The sequence below is a fragment of the Haliotis cracherodii genome, unplaced genomic scaffold (genome assembly GCF_022045235.1).
Source record: "Haliotis cracherodii isolate W230 unplaced genomic scaffold, xgHalCrac1.p SCAF_10, whole genome shotgun sequence".
NCBI classification, from domain to species: Eukaryota; Metazoa; Mollusca; class Gastropoda; order Lepetellida; family Haliotidae; genus Haliotis; species Haliotis cracherodii.
This window is the reverse complement of record NW_027266265.1, coordinates 16,753,959-16,769,133: the sequence shown is the minus strand read 5'-3', so window position 1 is coordinate 16,769,133 and position 15,175 is coordinate 16,753,959. Positions and strand designations below refer to the sequence as shown.

At 43.5% G+C, this 15,175-nt stretch overlaps 1 protein-coding gene across 1 annotated transcript; it reads left to right on the top strand.

The window, feature by feature from the left end:
- Positions 1-3,408: 3,408 nt before the first annotated feature.
- On the top strand, positions 3,409-14,301 carry LOC139454140 (pyrimidodiazepine synthase-like). The gene is made up of 5 exons (XM_071235664.1): positions 3,409-3,572; positions 4,661-4,766; positions 5,863-6,082; positions 10,296-10,416; positions 11,254-14,301. Exons 1-5 carry the CDS (start codon positions 3,419-3,421, stop codon positions 11,490-11,492), a joined length of 840 nt encoding a protein of 279 aa, XP_071091765.1. The 5' UTR covers positions 3,409-3,418; the 3' UTR covers positions 11,493-14,301.
- The last annotated feature ends 874 nt before the right edge of the window (positions 14,302-15,175 follow it).

The window sequence follows — 15,175 nt, the reverse complement described above, 5'->3', positions numbered from 1 at the left end:
TCTCTCTCTCTCTCTCACATGCAAAAAAACACCCTCTCTCACATACACACTTACACTCTCTCTCTCTCCCTCTCTCTCTCACACACACATGCCAAAACACACCCTTTCACACATACACACTTGCACCATCTGTCACACATGCAAAAACACATCCTCTCGCACATTCACATTTACACTTACACCCTGTCACACATGCAAAAACAATCCCCTCACTCACAAACACACTGACACTCTCTGCCACACATGCAAAAACACACCCTCTCACACATACACAAAGACACTCTCTGTCACACATGCAAAAACACATCATCTCATATTTACACATTTACATTTGCACTCATACACACACACTGGATGAGAAATCTACGAGAAGATTCTCCTCCAGAAGGCAGCCACTCTCCTCAGCGCCTTTCTCAGAGGATGAATCTCTCGGTCCTCCACGAAGCTGTCGTCATCCTCGTCCTCATAGACCCAGTAGTCACTGTCATCATCACTAGGGGCAGCGTAGTACTCCACGTAGGTGATTGTGACTGGGGCCGGGAGCGTCTCACCGTGATCAGGGCGGGCCCAGAATGGGGTGAAAACACTCAGAGGGTTGGGAGAGGGGGTCAGGGACGCAATCTGGGGACGCTAGATCAGTGATGGGGAAGGGAGGGAGAAAGGAGGCTCAGTGGGCGAGGTATACAGGCGGTTTTCAAATAACAATGTGAAAAAGAAAGTTAGTGTTGTACACAGGTTACACATGCCATAAGGGGGTATAACAAGACAAAAATTCTGATCGACTGTTTGACCAACATATACACTTGGAGGAGGGGTATCATGCAGCTATTTTTCAGAACACAATAACACATAGAGGAAATTGGCAATGGCAATAGTGTGCGTGGGGAGACATCGACAAATGAACGAAGGTGAGCTATTCGGCGGCCGAATCGGGAAGAGATGTAGATAAACTACATACACAGTCGGATTCCTCATCCAGCGACGGCCATAAACTCGCTGCAGGAGTGACATGATACCGGATCATGTCTTCCCGTGCTGAAAAGACAAAATATAAACACATTTAAAAATACATTAAAATACATGTTCAATGAATATATCGAGTTAAGGAGTTCGTGTTAACGAGGTTTCACTGTACAACTTTGAGGAAAGACATCGCCCAGCCTCCAGTCAACATAAATAGATCTAGATATTTTACACGCAGCACATCTCTATTGAAACTTGTGAGCTTTTATTTCCCTTATTTCCTCCTCAGCACCTGAATGGGCGCACGGACAGACAGGCAGACATGGGAGATTTGGAGTAAGGAGGACCAGAGACTATGAACAGGCGTGAGTAGGAGTGAAGCGGGTATTTTATGGCTGTGTTCGTGTGTTTTAGTCTGGCCATTTCAGGCCCGGTCGTTTGAAAGAGTAGGTTAGGTATAAATAGATATCAAAGTTATACAATGTCACAATTTTGATCTATAATGTTTCAACAACATCGTCCGTCATATTTATATACAGACCACTCTCATTTCAGAGCAGACAAGAGATTTAAAAGACATAAATTTCTGAATCAAAACACATTGCAAATGGCGGCCAATGTCATCATCACCGATACTGCTGTCAAACTACGGCCAATTTCAGTGCTAATCTATGTACTAAACACTTTAAAATACAATAACTGCATTCTTAAATACCTTGAATATGCAGCCTAGTAAACATCTTGTCAGTAGAAGATCTTGAAACAATGCTGTAGTCAACGAAATACAGAGCGATAGGGAGCAAGAGCGATTGTGAATCTGTTCAAAACAGAGGGGACGTTGGCCGCGACAACGGTAACTACGTTACGGAGACGAAGTCAGAACGAGGCGTCATCGTCCTTTTCCGGCAAGGCTAAACCTCCACAGCTGCATGTCATGGGGACCAAGGCCCCGTTCCACAAAGCGATCTTAGCACCTAGGTGATCGTAAGTCCCATACTCTAACATAGATTTACGATCATCGTAGCGCTAAGATCGCTTTGGGGAACGGGGCCCAAACTCTTAAAAAGGGCAACCCGATAATCTTGAGGTTTCTGAGTTTGTGGTCCCCACTTTGTTTTGACTATGAGAAGTTTCTGGCTTAATTAATTTGCAGGTAAAGACAGTTCGCCTAACTGGGGAACTGTTTGCTGGTGTGTAAGGCGTGATGTGTGTTTAAGGTTGGCGGGATTTCCGCACTTATTGCTGCGAAAGGACAGGCATCAAGCATCTCCACTGATACACCCTGAGACATAGTCTGACAAGGGTGGTCTCCCTTTGACCATTGGAAAAAAAAGAAGCCCATTCCCGTCACACACACGGAGGATAAGACCCATCTGAGCTGCTAGCTTGTTCAATCAGTGTGTTTGCTTGTTTATGGTGTACATATGATGTGAGTGTAGAAATTAACGCCGGCCCCACGGCATACTTATGTCGTTACAATTACATGGAAACGTCATGGTTGTCTTACGTCATTTTGTTACAGTCACATGAAAACGTCCTGGTATATCTTCTGTCTGTAGTGCCAAGTGTCTGTGACAAGTATATGTAGGTTGTCTGTTGGGAGATGCATGCTCCTTTAAAACCTCGCCTGATGAAATCTGTCGCAATCTGCATGCAAAAGAACATTCTTCCGTTTGCACTGGGGGGTATTATCAATTAATTTCCTTCGAACTTTTATGACGTGATCATACTTAATCGCACACACTAGACCAACGTGAACATACCACCGATTTAACACGTTTATTCTCCTCGGTGTGTCGACTATATTCGCGCTCATGTACGTTTCACGTAGCACGGGTGGCCCAGTGGTTGTTGCATCCCATAATCGCACCAGGATCTGCTGACTTAAGTTCAAATCGTGGCATCGGCCAGATTATGACCATTAGTTTGAAATTTCCTACTTCATCAAGAGGGGCGGTCGGGTAGCCTAGTGGTTAAAGCGTTCGCTCGTCACGCCGAAAACCCGGGTTCGATTCCCGACATGGGTACAATGTGTGAAGCCCATTCCTGGTGTCCCCCGCCGTGACATTGCTGGAATAGTGCTAAAAACGGCGTAAAACCATACTCACTCACTCACTCTTCATCAAGATGACATGTCGTTTTTAACTGAAATACTGTTCAAAGGCTAACATCAACTCGATCATCAGGTGTAGCCGGTTTACATCTGCTTCTGCCCTTGCTGTGGCGTACGCATTCGTGATCAACTCGTGCTGAATGCTTGTAGATAACGGGAAAATTCGAGAGTGGAGAGAATCCTCGCATGTTTCCGGGCGAAACTTCTCCCTTTACGGATACATACGAATGGTAATCGAGATAAACTGGGCTCTGGCTCTATTTGAATAACATTCGCAGCGCAAACAGAACGTGGAACCATATTTGGAAACGAGCAGTCACGAATGTATGAACCTTGACACCCATGATTTGCGCTCGGCTGGTCACAAGAGCATCGAAGTTGCACAAAGTGTTACCACCCAGTGCACAGTTCAAAAATTGTGACAACATCCAGGTTGCAGGTGCCCGTCTTGCAAAGTATTCTAGCTCCACAATGTCCCTCAAGTCACACGCTAAAGGTAAGTTATTTCCGGACGGTGCCTGTCCCCCTTTCCGCTGTTCACATTGTCACGTCGTGCGACTCATCAGAAAAACTATAGTTTATGATAATGGTTGTAATCTCGCGAGAAATCTCCGGTTCCACGCCTCTGGTGATCAGTTTGTGCACATCGTTTTGCACTAATCCCACCACTCATATATGTATGAGATGAAGGCCTAACTTTGCTTCAAATTGCCAGGGCATTGACTGGCATGTCCCCTCGGAGTCCCCGATTCGAGATCTTATCCTAGGAATTACACAATGTCCTGGTCCTCGTGAAGATAGTTTCGCTATATTTTATGTACACCTCCCCGTGATACAAGTACACGTCATGTGATCTTTGTGGTGAAATGTTAACTCCATGTTGTCATGTGATTATTCATTATGAAAAGGCCTACGCTAATGACCGTGTGCGTAGCGTCTAAAGTAATTTGATAATCTCAATTCAGTGTGTGTGTGGGGGGGGGGGGGGGGGGGTTGGATTTTTTACAACATTTTTCCTTGTGAAAGTTAACTTGATTAAAAATTGAATAATCTTATTTGCCCCCTGTCAAAAAAAGTTAACTCCGGCTTTGTTAGGTCATTACGTTTGCTGAGTCATGGTAGGGTAATAAAGTCTCGTGAATATTTGCCTACTGAGACACAAGCTGTCAAAGTGATTTATACACTTGAGTGTTGAATTCACTGTTATGATTGGGACCAGATGGTATTTTCTCAATAAACCTTTTTGCAAGCATGTTCCATGATGAGTATACATGCTTATAAATGGTATTTAAGCAAAAGATATGAGTTAATTACTGCTGTACTTTTACGTGTGGGTGTTTGCAAATATGTAAATGTTGTATTGTTATTAATCACCAGTGCAGTTTTACAGACATGAATAGCGTCTATGGAACAAACAACGAAAGGGAAATGCTTGTTTCATGTTTTAATTTTACATCAGTTTATGGAAAATTTATTAGTTGCATTAGAGTAGTTGTCAAAGCATTCAATGTGTCATTACACTGTTGAACAAGACAAGTTGACTGTTACATGGTGTTGAACAAAGTGTCATATCCTTGTCCCCAGGGTCTCCCTACCCGAGCTTGTCCCCAGGGACACTGAGGATCTATAGCATGAGATTCTGTCCATTCGCCCAGAGGACCCGTCTAGTGCTGGAGCATAAGAAGATACCGTGAGTGGATACTCAAGTTGAAAACTGTACCAGTCAATCCACTAAGGCCCTTAGAACATTTAACACACCCACTAAGGCACTGACAACATCAAACACACCCACTAAGGCCCTTAGAACATTAAACACACCCACTAAGGCACTGACAACATCAAACACACCCACGAAGGCACTGACAACATCAAACACACCCACTAAGGCAATGACAACATCAAACACACCCACTAAGGCAATGACAACATCAAACACACCCACTAAGGCAATGACAACATCAAACACACCCACTAAGGCAATGACAACATCAAACACACCCACTAAGGCACTGACAACATTAAACACACCCACTAAGGCACTGACAACATCAAACACACCCACTAAGGCAATGACAACATCAAACACACCCACTAAGGCAATGACAACATCAAACACACCCACTAAGGCAATGACAACATCAAACACACCCACTAAGGCAATGACAACATCAAACACACCCACTAAGGCACTGACAACATTAAACACACCCACTAAGGCACTGACAACATCAAACACACCCACTAAGGCACTGACAACATCAAACACACCCACTAAGGCAATGACAACATCAAACACACCCACTAAGGCAATGACAACATCAAACACACCCACTAAGGCAATGACAACATCAAACACACCCACTAAGGCAATGACAACATCAATCACACCCACTAAGGCACTGACAACATTAAACACACCCACTAAGGCACTGACAACATCAAACACACCCACTAAGGCACTGACAACATCAAACACACCCACTAAGGCAATGACAACATCAAACACACCCACTAAGGCAATGACAACATCAAACACACCCACTAAGGCAATGACAACATCAAACACACCCACTAAGGCACTGACAACATTAAACACACCCACTAAGGCACTGACAACATTGAACACCATACCCTAAAAGATGAACTATTAAACATCTTTGGGGGAGAACAGATTTGTTTTTAGAAGAAACATTTTACTCCAAGGCACTGACATTAAACATGACATCTACTAAGGCAGGTACCTTTGTGAAGGCTGCAGACAACAAGGTATGTAACTGTGTTTTCAGGTATGAGACAATCAACGTAGACTTGAAGAAGAAGCCGGACTGGTTCCTGGAGCGGAACCCGCTGGGTCTGGTGCCAGTGCTGGAAAAGGACGACCAGGTGGTGTACGAGTCGCTGGTGTGTGACGACTACCTGGACCAGGTCTACCCAGACTCTCCGCTCTACCCTCAGGATGCCTACAAGAAGGCTAGAGATAGGATTCTGTTGGAAACTTTCTCACAGGTACATGCCTCTGTCTGGTCCAGCAACATCTGCTTGTCCAGGCCCATATGATGTAACCAAAATCTGCTGAAAGTAATGCACAAAGCTTAGACTAGTAGGCTTGGATTCTTGCTACAGACTGTGATGGTAAAATGGTGGCCACTACAACATTGAGGTTTTTGTTTCATAAGCAGAATTTGAAAATTGCATATTGTTTCCAGAAGTGCCTGACGTTGACTGTCTGAAAGTACTGTATATGCATGTGAGGAAACTATTGATTATGTTTAGGTATGTTTATTGGTATGTCTCCTCAGATTCATGGAGATGTAATATTTTTTAAATTATCCCTCCACAACAGTATGCAATATTCCTTCTAGCTTCAATTATATTACAGTGTAGAACATTGTGAAAACAACAATCACTGGAACACACCCGACCACCACCTCGCTCCCAGCATGCTTTTTTCCCTTATCGCCCGTGGTGAACGGACTTGTTTGCTTCCATTCCACATTTACGATTGGATTTGTTTGTCATTTTAGTTTGCATTGAATATCTTCCTTTGTACATTTATCTACAGGTCCCTGGCTATTCCTTATTATTAAATAAATGAAATAACAGCTACTTACCTTCCTCACATGTGTTCTTTCCCCGCCATTGTTATTAACTTTTCGGCAAGTGAAGGCTCTGTTTCCTTTTCTCGTGTTTCTACCTCTCTTGTTTTAATGAGAAAGGTTGTGTTTCATTGTCCCTCGCCGCGCGAAAGCGCGAAGCGGGGGATATAGTATTCACGACCGTCCGTACGTCCCACCTGTTTGTTGCCGCGATATCTCAAGAACTAAACACTGGATTGTCTTCATATTTGGAACTATGGTATATATACAGACTCCGCAGACACCAGTCGGTTTTGGTGACCTTGACCCCATTTTCAAGGTCACAGCAGGCAAATCTGCTTTAGGAGTTGGAAAACGGTGTTGCTGCGATATCTCAAGAACTAATCTCAGGATTGTCTTCATATTTGGAACTATGGTGTATATACAGACACCGCAGACACCAGTCGGTTTTGGTGACCTTGACCCCATTTTCAAGGTCACAGCAGGCAAATCTGCTTTTGGAGTTGGAAAATGGTGTTGCTGCGATATCTCAAGAACTTATCGCTGGATTGTCTCCATATTTGGTACTATGGTGTATATACAGGCAGGGGACATTTCGTCACTTTTATGACAAATACTTGTTTAATGTTTGTGATATTGTCCATTCTTATTCTATATGTAGAACGGTAGATATTATGGATGATGTCGTTTTGGAGACGGTGTTGGGGTTGACGACACCCTCCTCGAAAGTGCATGGACTGCCATGGGAAGAAATCGGCTCCTGATCCCCACAGCCTTTGCCCTGACTGCCAGGTCCCCTGCTCCTTAGACCAATGATGCTTTTTGGCTGTGATGTCTCCCTGCCTTCTGTCATCTGCTACTGACGCTTATTGGCAAGCCCCCCCTAGCATCCCATCGTGTCTGTCGACCTGGAGCCTTCAGGCACCTCCCCATGTGCGGACACTTGTGTCAACATATCTCCAAGCGCCTGCTCAGTTGCCACCTCCTTTTCAGGCGCAGACGCCTCTTCTGGCCCCGTACTTTGGTGCGGGCTCCTGGGGTATTTCTCCACGCACCTCAACAGACCCCGTACCAGCAGGCTCAGCTGCCTCAGGCACAGCTACAGGGTTTTGCAGCCTTTGATGTTGGGTTATCAGTTATCACATTGTTTATCCATAGGCTTCCACCTGGCCTTACCCATTTTAGTCGCAGCAAGCACAAGTGCCACCAATGTTTCAGTCGTCGCCACCTCAGGCGCCATCTGTTCCCACATCTTCTCAGGCTCAGCCATCGCAGACTCTGCCTTCGTTGTCCTTGCGTTGTCTCAGGTTGGATCGCTTCTAGTGACCTCTCCTTAGGATGCTCATATTGACATGGATAACAGTTCAGGACAACAGTTACCACTTTCGTCTCCTCAGGGTAGCCTTCTACTTCAGTCGACATCCATCACGCCTGATCAGGCGTCTTGGGCTGCTTGTTCCCCGGGCTCTCCTGGTCGGCATTCAGGATTCTGTTCATCATCTCCTGACAGGATTCCCAGGCGTGTGCGATCTTCGACGAGGGCCTCATCTTGCGTTTCGGCACCTAGTGTCGTTACCTCTAAGGCTGAAGAGCAGCCACTCTACGCCTCAAAGTATCAGACCCTGTGGATCGTGGAAGTCCTTAACTCGAGGAGCCTGTCCCACTGCCTTCTGCAAAATGTTCCTTCAATCCCAAGATTACTCTTCACCCCTCCCCGTCGCCGTTGACAAATTGGAACAGAACTCTTGCCTTTCTGGACACCCTATACTTCAGTCGTCACCCATCATGCCTGATCAGGCGTCTCAGGCTGCTTGATCCTCGGGCTCTCCTGCTTGGCATTCAAGCCTGGCATTCAAGTATCAGATTCTTTGGATCATGGAAGTCCTTAACTCGAGGAGCCTGTCCCACTGCCTTCTGCAAAATGTTCCTTCAATCCCAAGATTACTCTTCACCCCTCCCCATCGCCGTTGACAAATTTGAACGGAACGCTTGCCTTTCTGGACACCCATACCGGTACGCCTGCACGTTTGTTCTTTCTGTCTATAGAATGATTGCATAAAAATTCGTACTGAGGGTACTACATATTGTGAGGGTAACTACTTTTCCTGGTCTTTTGAGTACCTCCAGTTGCAACCTAAGTTCAGACCCAGCGTTACCTGTCGCCAGGCATGGTGGTGATGTATTACGGGACTAGTGAAATTGAACACTAAACACCCAACCACTAAATTGCAAATGGGGCTATGCAGTTGATCCAACCCGCCATCAGATAATTGCATACTGTTGTGGAGGGATAAGTTAAAAAATAAAGGAAATCAGAGTATTCCCCTTATTTTTATGCTAATTCTGACACGTCAGGACATAACTGCCTGCCCGTCCATGCCCTCAACCTTTGTCATCTGTGGTTGGGCGATTGTGGGAAAAGGTGATGAGCATGCTGGGAACGAGGTGGTCGGAAGTATGTTCCGGTGATTATTGTTTTCATGATGTTCTACACTATTCGAAGCAAAAAGGAATAAGTATTTAAATAAGGGAAATACTCTGAATCCCTATATTAGTCCAAACATAATAAAATGTTTAAGCATTATCTCAGAAACTAAATGGCTTAAAAGGTTCATATTTTAGTTGAATATTTTGCAATTTTAAGCTTTCTTTAATTGAGAAAGAAAATCAGATATTTAACAGTTTTATTGAGCTGAAACTTTAGATGATATGATTACAAATTTACTATAGGCATATCTGCAAGTTTATGCGGATAATATGGCAACAATAAATTACATTTCAGTGACTGATTTATCAAATGTGGTAATACCGAATGTTTGGTCCCATGACAATGGTCTCCAAAGTTTGGTGACCCAAAGAACTGTTGTTTTTAGAGGCATTATGATCAACAGTTAGTTTGTTGTAGATGATTATCAACACATCTCTTCTTTTTCTCTGAAACTGCAGAGCCCATAGTAAATTGCAAAAGTGCTATAATCATGATAATGTTGATGTTTTTTAACTTTTCAGATCTTTGATGAGTTGAGTTTTGTTGCTTGGGTGGATGGGGTTGTGCTTGTCTGTGTAACAGGTCACAAGCTGGGTACATGTGCTTGTTTGTTACAGGTGACAACTGCCTGGTGCATGTGCTTGTTTGTTACAGGTGACAACTACCTGGTGCATGTGCTTGTTTGTTACAGGTGACAGCTGCCTAGTACATGTGCTTGTTTGTTACAGGTGACAACTTCCTGGTACATGTGCTTGTTTGTTACAGATGACAGCTGCCTGGTACATGTGCTTGTTTGTTACAGGTGACAACTTCCTGGTGCATGTGCTTGTTTTTTACAGATGACAGCTGCCTGGTACATGTGCTTGTTTTTTACAGGTGACAACTGCCTGGTACATGTGCTTGTTTGTTACAGGTGACAACTTCCTGGTACATGTGCTTGTTTGTTACAGATGACAACTGCCTGGTACATGTGCTTGTTTTTTACAGGTGACAACTGCCTGGTACATGTGCTTGTTTGTTACAGATGACAGCTGCCTAGTACATGTGCTTGTTTGTTACAGGTGACAACTGCCTAGTACATGTGCTTGTTTGTTCCAGGTGACAACTGTCTAGTAGATGTGCTTGTTTGTTACAGGTGACAACTGCCTGGTACAAGTTGCTGTCTTCAGGAGGCAGTGATGAAGCAGGGGAGAAGTTCTTCAGTGTTTTAAAGACGTATGAAACTGCCCTTGGTGATCGAGGAGAGTTCTTTGGAGGTGAGCATCAGATATGCGGATGAGATCTGCTATCAACTCTCCACCATGACCTGACTGAGACCAACTCTCCACCTTGACCTGACTGAGACCAACTCTCCACCATGACCTGACTGAGACCAACTCTCCACCTTGACCTGAGACCATCTCTCCACCATGACCTGATTGAGACCAACTCTCCACCATGACCTGACTGAGACCAACTCTCCTCCATGACCTGACTGAGACCATCTCTCCACCATGACCTGACTGAGACCAACTCTCCTCCATGACCTGACTGAGACCATCTCTCCACCATGACCTGACTGAGACCATCTCTCCACCATGACCTGACTGAGACCAACTCTCCTCCATGACCTGACAGACCATCTCTCCACCATGACCTGACTGAGACCAACTTTCCACCATGACCTGACTGAGACCATCTCTCCACCATGACCTGACTGAGACCAACTCTCCTCCATGGCCTGACTGAGACCAACTCTCCTCCATGACCTGACTGAGACCAACTCACCTCCATGACCAGACTGAGACCAACTCTCCACCATGGCCTGACTGAGACCATCTCTCCACCATGACCTGACTGAGACCAAGTCTCCACCATGACCTGACTGAGACCAACTCTCCACCATGACCTGACTGAGACCATCTCTCCACCATGACCTGACTGAGACCAACTCTCCACCATGACCTGACTGAGACCATCTGTCTTCCCTGACCTGAATAAGACTACCTTTTTTGCGGTGAGTCCCCTTGTGAATTTTTCCGTTTACGTGTAGAGGTACCATACAAAACATATTCTTTGTGTCTCATGCATAGACTCACTTTCCCCTAATCTAGGTGCCACCCCCTCTATGTTGGACTTCACAGCGTGGCCATGGTTTGAAAGAAGTGGAGTCTTGGAGAAGGTGGCACCAAAGTATGCCATCACTGAAAGCAACTTCCCCAACATTGCAGCCTGGCAGAAGAGAATGTTTGAACTTCCAGCAGTCAAAGCCACCATGTTTGACACAGAGTCCCATCTCAGATTCTTTGCATCTTACAAAGCAGGCGCCCCAGACTATGACTATGGTTTATGACTACGCCAAGCAAAACTGTGAACACTGACTGAACCGACCACCACTGTTGTTTTCTTTTTATAAGCTGTGATCAGTCAGGTGTAGGTCAGTCGGTTCACTGGAGAAGAAATAACTGCTAGATCTTAAACTGTTTAAGGTAATTATTTGTCAGACAGATTAGTGGGGTTTGTAATTTTATCAAGAACAATAAGGGGATCAATTAATATAGGACTCTTTTTTAGTTTATTTTCTGTTTGCTGCATTTAAACTATCAAATTACAAAAATGGCATCTTATAAATGATAGATTAATGTATGGTCTTTTATGTCAGGAATGAACAAATGTGATGGTCCAATTGATGGAAAGATATGAGGAAACGAAAGGGAAGTATATTTTGGGCAGGAAATGTTTATTAAGCCTTAGCGGATCAAACATTATTTGTCATTGTGATGAGCACCCAGGTACTAGCATTTCCTTGATGAATTGTCGGTCAGGTAGCCTAGTGGTTAAAGCGTTAGCTTGTCACGCAGAAGACCCGGGTTCGATTCCCGACATGGGTATAATCTGTGAAGCCCATTTCTGGTGTGCCCTGCCGTGATATTGCTGGAATATTGCTAAAAGCGGCGTAAAATCTCACTCACTCACTCACTCCTTGATGAATTACTATATTGAAATGAGCATTTCAGGGGAACACAGAAGTGAATGTTACAGGCCAATATTCCTTTCGGTACATACATACATACCTGGACAGTATGCAGTATATATCCTAGTTTTTTATTTGTGCCACCTACCCAGGACCAAGGGGCTTTGTATTAGTGCTGACGCTGCATATATCAAGATAGTTGTCATTGTAATGTTTCAGTATTTGATGTGACTTGTATTCGGTATGATTGATTATTTGTGGTACTTTGTCACTCGATGTGCCATTTGCAGAACTTGATAGCACAGGGTTGAAACCCCGTTGATCTGGATGTATCATCCTCTCTGAAATCCTCCAGATTAACACATTTGTTACAGAGTATTGATGCTTAGTGCACATGGCAGCTCTCCCAGACGTAATCGTCTGGAAAGAGGGGTTTCAGGGTTAACAACATCTGAACTAGGTTCCACTGTAGGCATTTCATCTATTGCAATACTGGAACAACAATTCCAGTTTGTAGGTTGTTAATTATGCACCCAGCAATATTCCTGCTTTATGATGGCAGTCTGTAAATTCTTGAGCCTGGACCAGAAATCCAGTGATTGACATCATGAGTATAGATCCATGCGATCAGATAGGAAGACATGCATCGACCAAGTCGGCAAGCCTCACCACAGGATCCTGTTAGTCGACTCTCACAAGCAAGCATGGGTTGCTGAAGAGCAATTCTAACCCAGATCCTGACAGGGGATTTCAAGGTGTATGTCAATGGTATGATGAGAATTCCTTGACCTTCCCACAGTGCAGACATGCAGTATTCAACATGGAGATACAATAAGTTGCTGGTGGGTATTGCAACATTCAGTCTTCGATTGAGGAAGTTCTTTTACTGGCTGTAAGTAGTAATCATTAATAATCACTGTGAATAACAACCTGGATTCAAATAAATTGAGTTACTGGTTAAGTTTTCTGAATGTGTTGCCATGGGTCCATGGACAGTTGTGATGCATGGATAGTTTGATCACCTCTGCAGTTTGTCAATAAATGTACAATTATGTCATACTCACGATTGCTGAAGTTTCTTCATATCCAAGAGATATATAGCTTATTGTTATTCATATGGAAAAGTTGACTAATCATTTCTCCTAAAGTTATACAATATTGTCTCACTTGGTTGTGAATTATTACATGAGGCCAATAATGTTTTCTTTGAATTAAAAAAAAATATACAAATTATTTAAAAATTGTAATTGTTCAATCATTATTATTTTATATAACAAATACCTGTTTTTACTGTGTCTTATACCATGGACCCTAAATATATATATATATTTTGCCACATTAAGCTGACACGCTGTGACATAACTGTAATACTGTTAAAACTCACTCACACCTCACTATTATTGTTTGTTTCAGAATTTTACTTAGAAGTTGCATTGATAATCATTACTATTTGAACTGAATTACTGATAAAACTGTGTAGCTCTCTTGTCCTATAAGATCAGCCAGTTCCATTTGTTGTGATGCATGTTTAAGGAAGTGATAAATATATGCTAGACTAACATATAGTCTCTGAAATGAACATATCATACAGAAAAAAACAGTTGTTCAGTTATCTTAATAAAAATCTAATAAAAAGGGAGCCCAGTGATTCTCTTCATTTTCAGATACTGCAGTAATCTAGATTTGCCAAACAGTATAGACTTGCATGGGCTGTAGTTGATATAAATGTATCGGGGTCTGTAAGACAGACTAAAGATATGCTTGTGTATGTCAAATAAGATGAGGTGAAATGGGGTTTAACGTTGGGTCCAAGATTATAGCACTTATATAGCGACATGCATGGCCTTTACAATGAATAAAACTTACTGGCTAAAACAGTATTATGAATCCATCTGTAAGGTGAGTATTTATAGAGAGTCTCAGATTTTCACATCTCACTGATAGGGCTTACCCCTTGGTGATTTCTTTTTATATTTTTATTTTCTGTTATTTTGTTTATTTTGTAATTTTTTTATTTTTGGGGGGTGGGGTAGGTGCTATATATTGTTCCAGGAAAAGTCGGGTCAACATTTGACAGTTCATTCATAAGCTGTTGACAATAAAACACCGCATATATTTTGGTTGGTGTTGGATAACTCATCAAAGGGAATAAACTCGCTTGACCTTAACCAAGGTGACGTAGTACAGATGTGAGTTATCCTTTAAAACGGACGTAAAATATGCCATTATTGGCCGCGTAGCGCAATTTTAAGGTAACTTGAGATTGGTCTTACTCTGTATTAACTATAAAAGGCGCCGCATATTGTTCGTATTTGTGAAATTGAAGCCATGTTCAGACGCGACGGGTGCGGTCGGGTAGCCTAGTGGTTAAAGCGTTCGCTCGTCACGCCGAAGACCCGGGTTCGAATCCCGACATGGGTACAATGTGTGAAGCCCATTTCTGGTGTTCCCCGCTGTGATATTGCTGGAATATTGCTAAAAGCGGCGTAAACCAAACTCTGCTCACTCACTCACAGACGCGACGAATGAACACTTTTAATCATCACGATATCCCACAGAACAAATATGTAATTGTTAAAAAATACATAGGTAATCGCAACTGCACTTACAGGCGTCTTTTTTGGGGGAAAAGGGAAAATTATTGTTTTCTGTTAAATTTGTCAATTATATTAAACTGAGTATGTGATACGCCACTGGTATCCCTCTTGGACAAATAACCCGTGAAGATCCGGGGAAGAATGGGTCTTCAGCAACCCACGTTTGCGTTAAATGGCGACTAAGCTTGTCGTAAGAGGCGACTAACGGGATAGGGTTGTCCAGACTCGCTGACTTGGTTGATGTATGTCATCGTATCCCAATTGCGTGGATCGATGCTCATGATGTCAATCACTGGATTGTCTGGTCCACACTCGATTATTTACAGACCGCCGTCGGGTGGCCTAGTGATTAAAGCGTTTGATCGTCACGCCGAAGACACGGGTTCGATTCCAGACAGGGTACAATGTGTGAAGCCCATTTCTGGTGTCCCCTACCGTGTTATTGCCAGAATATTGCTAAAAAGC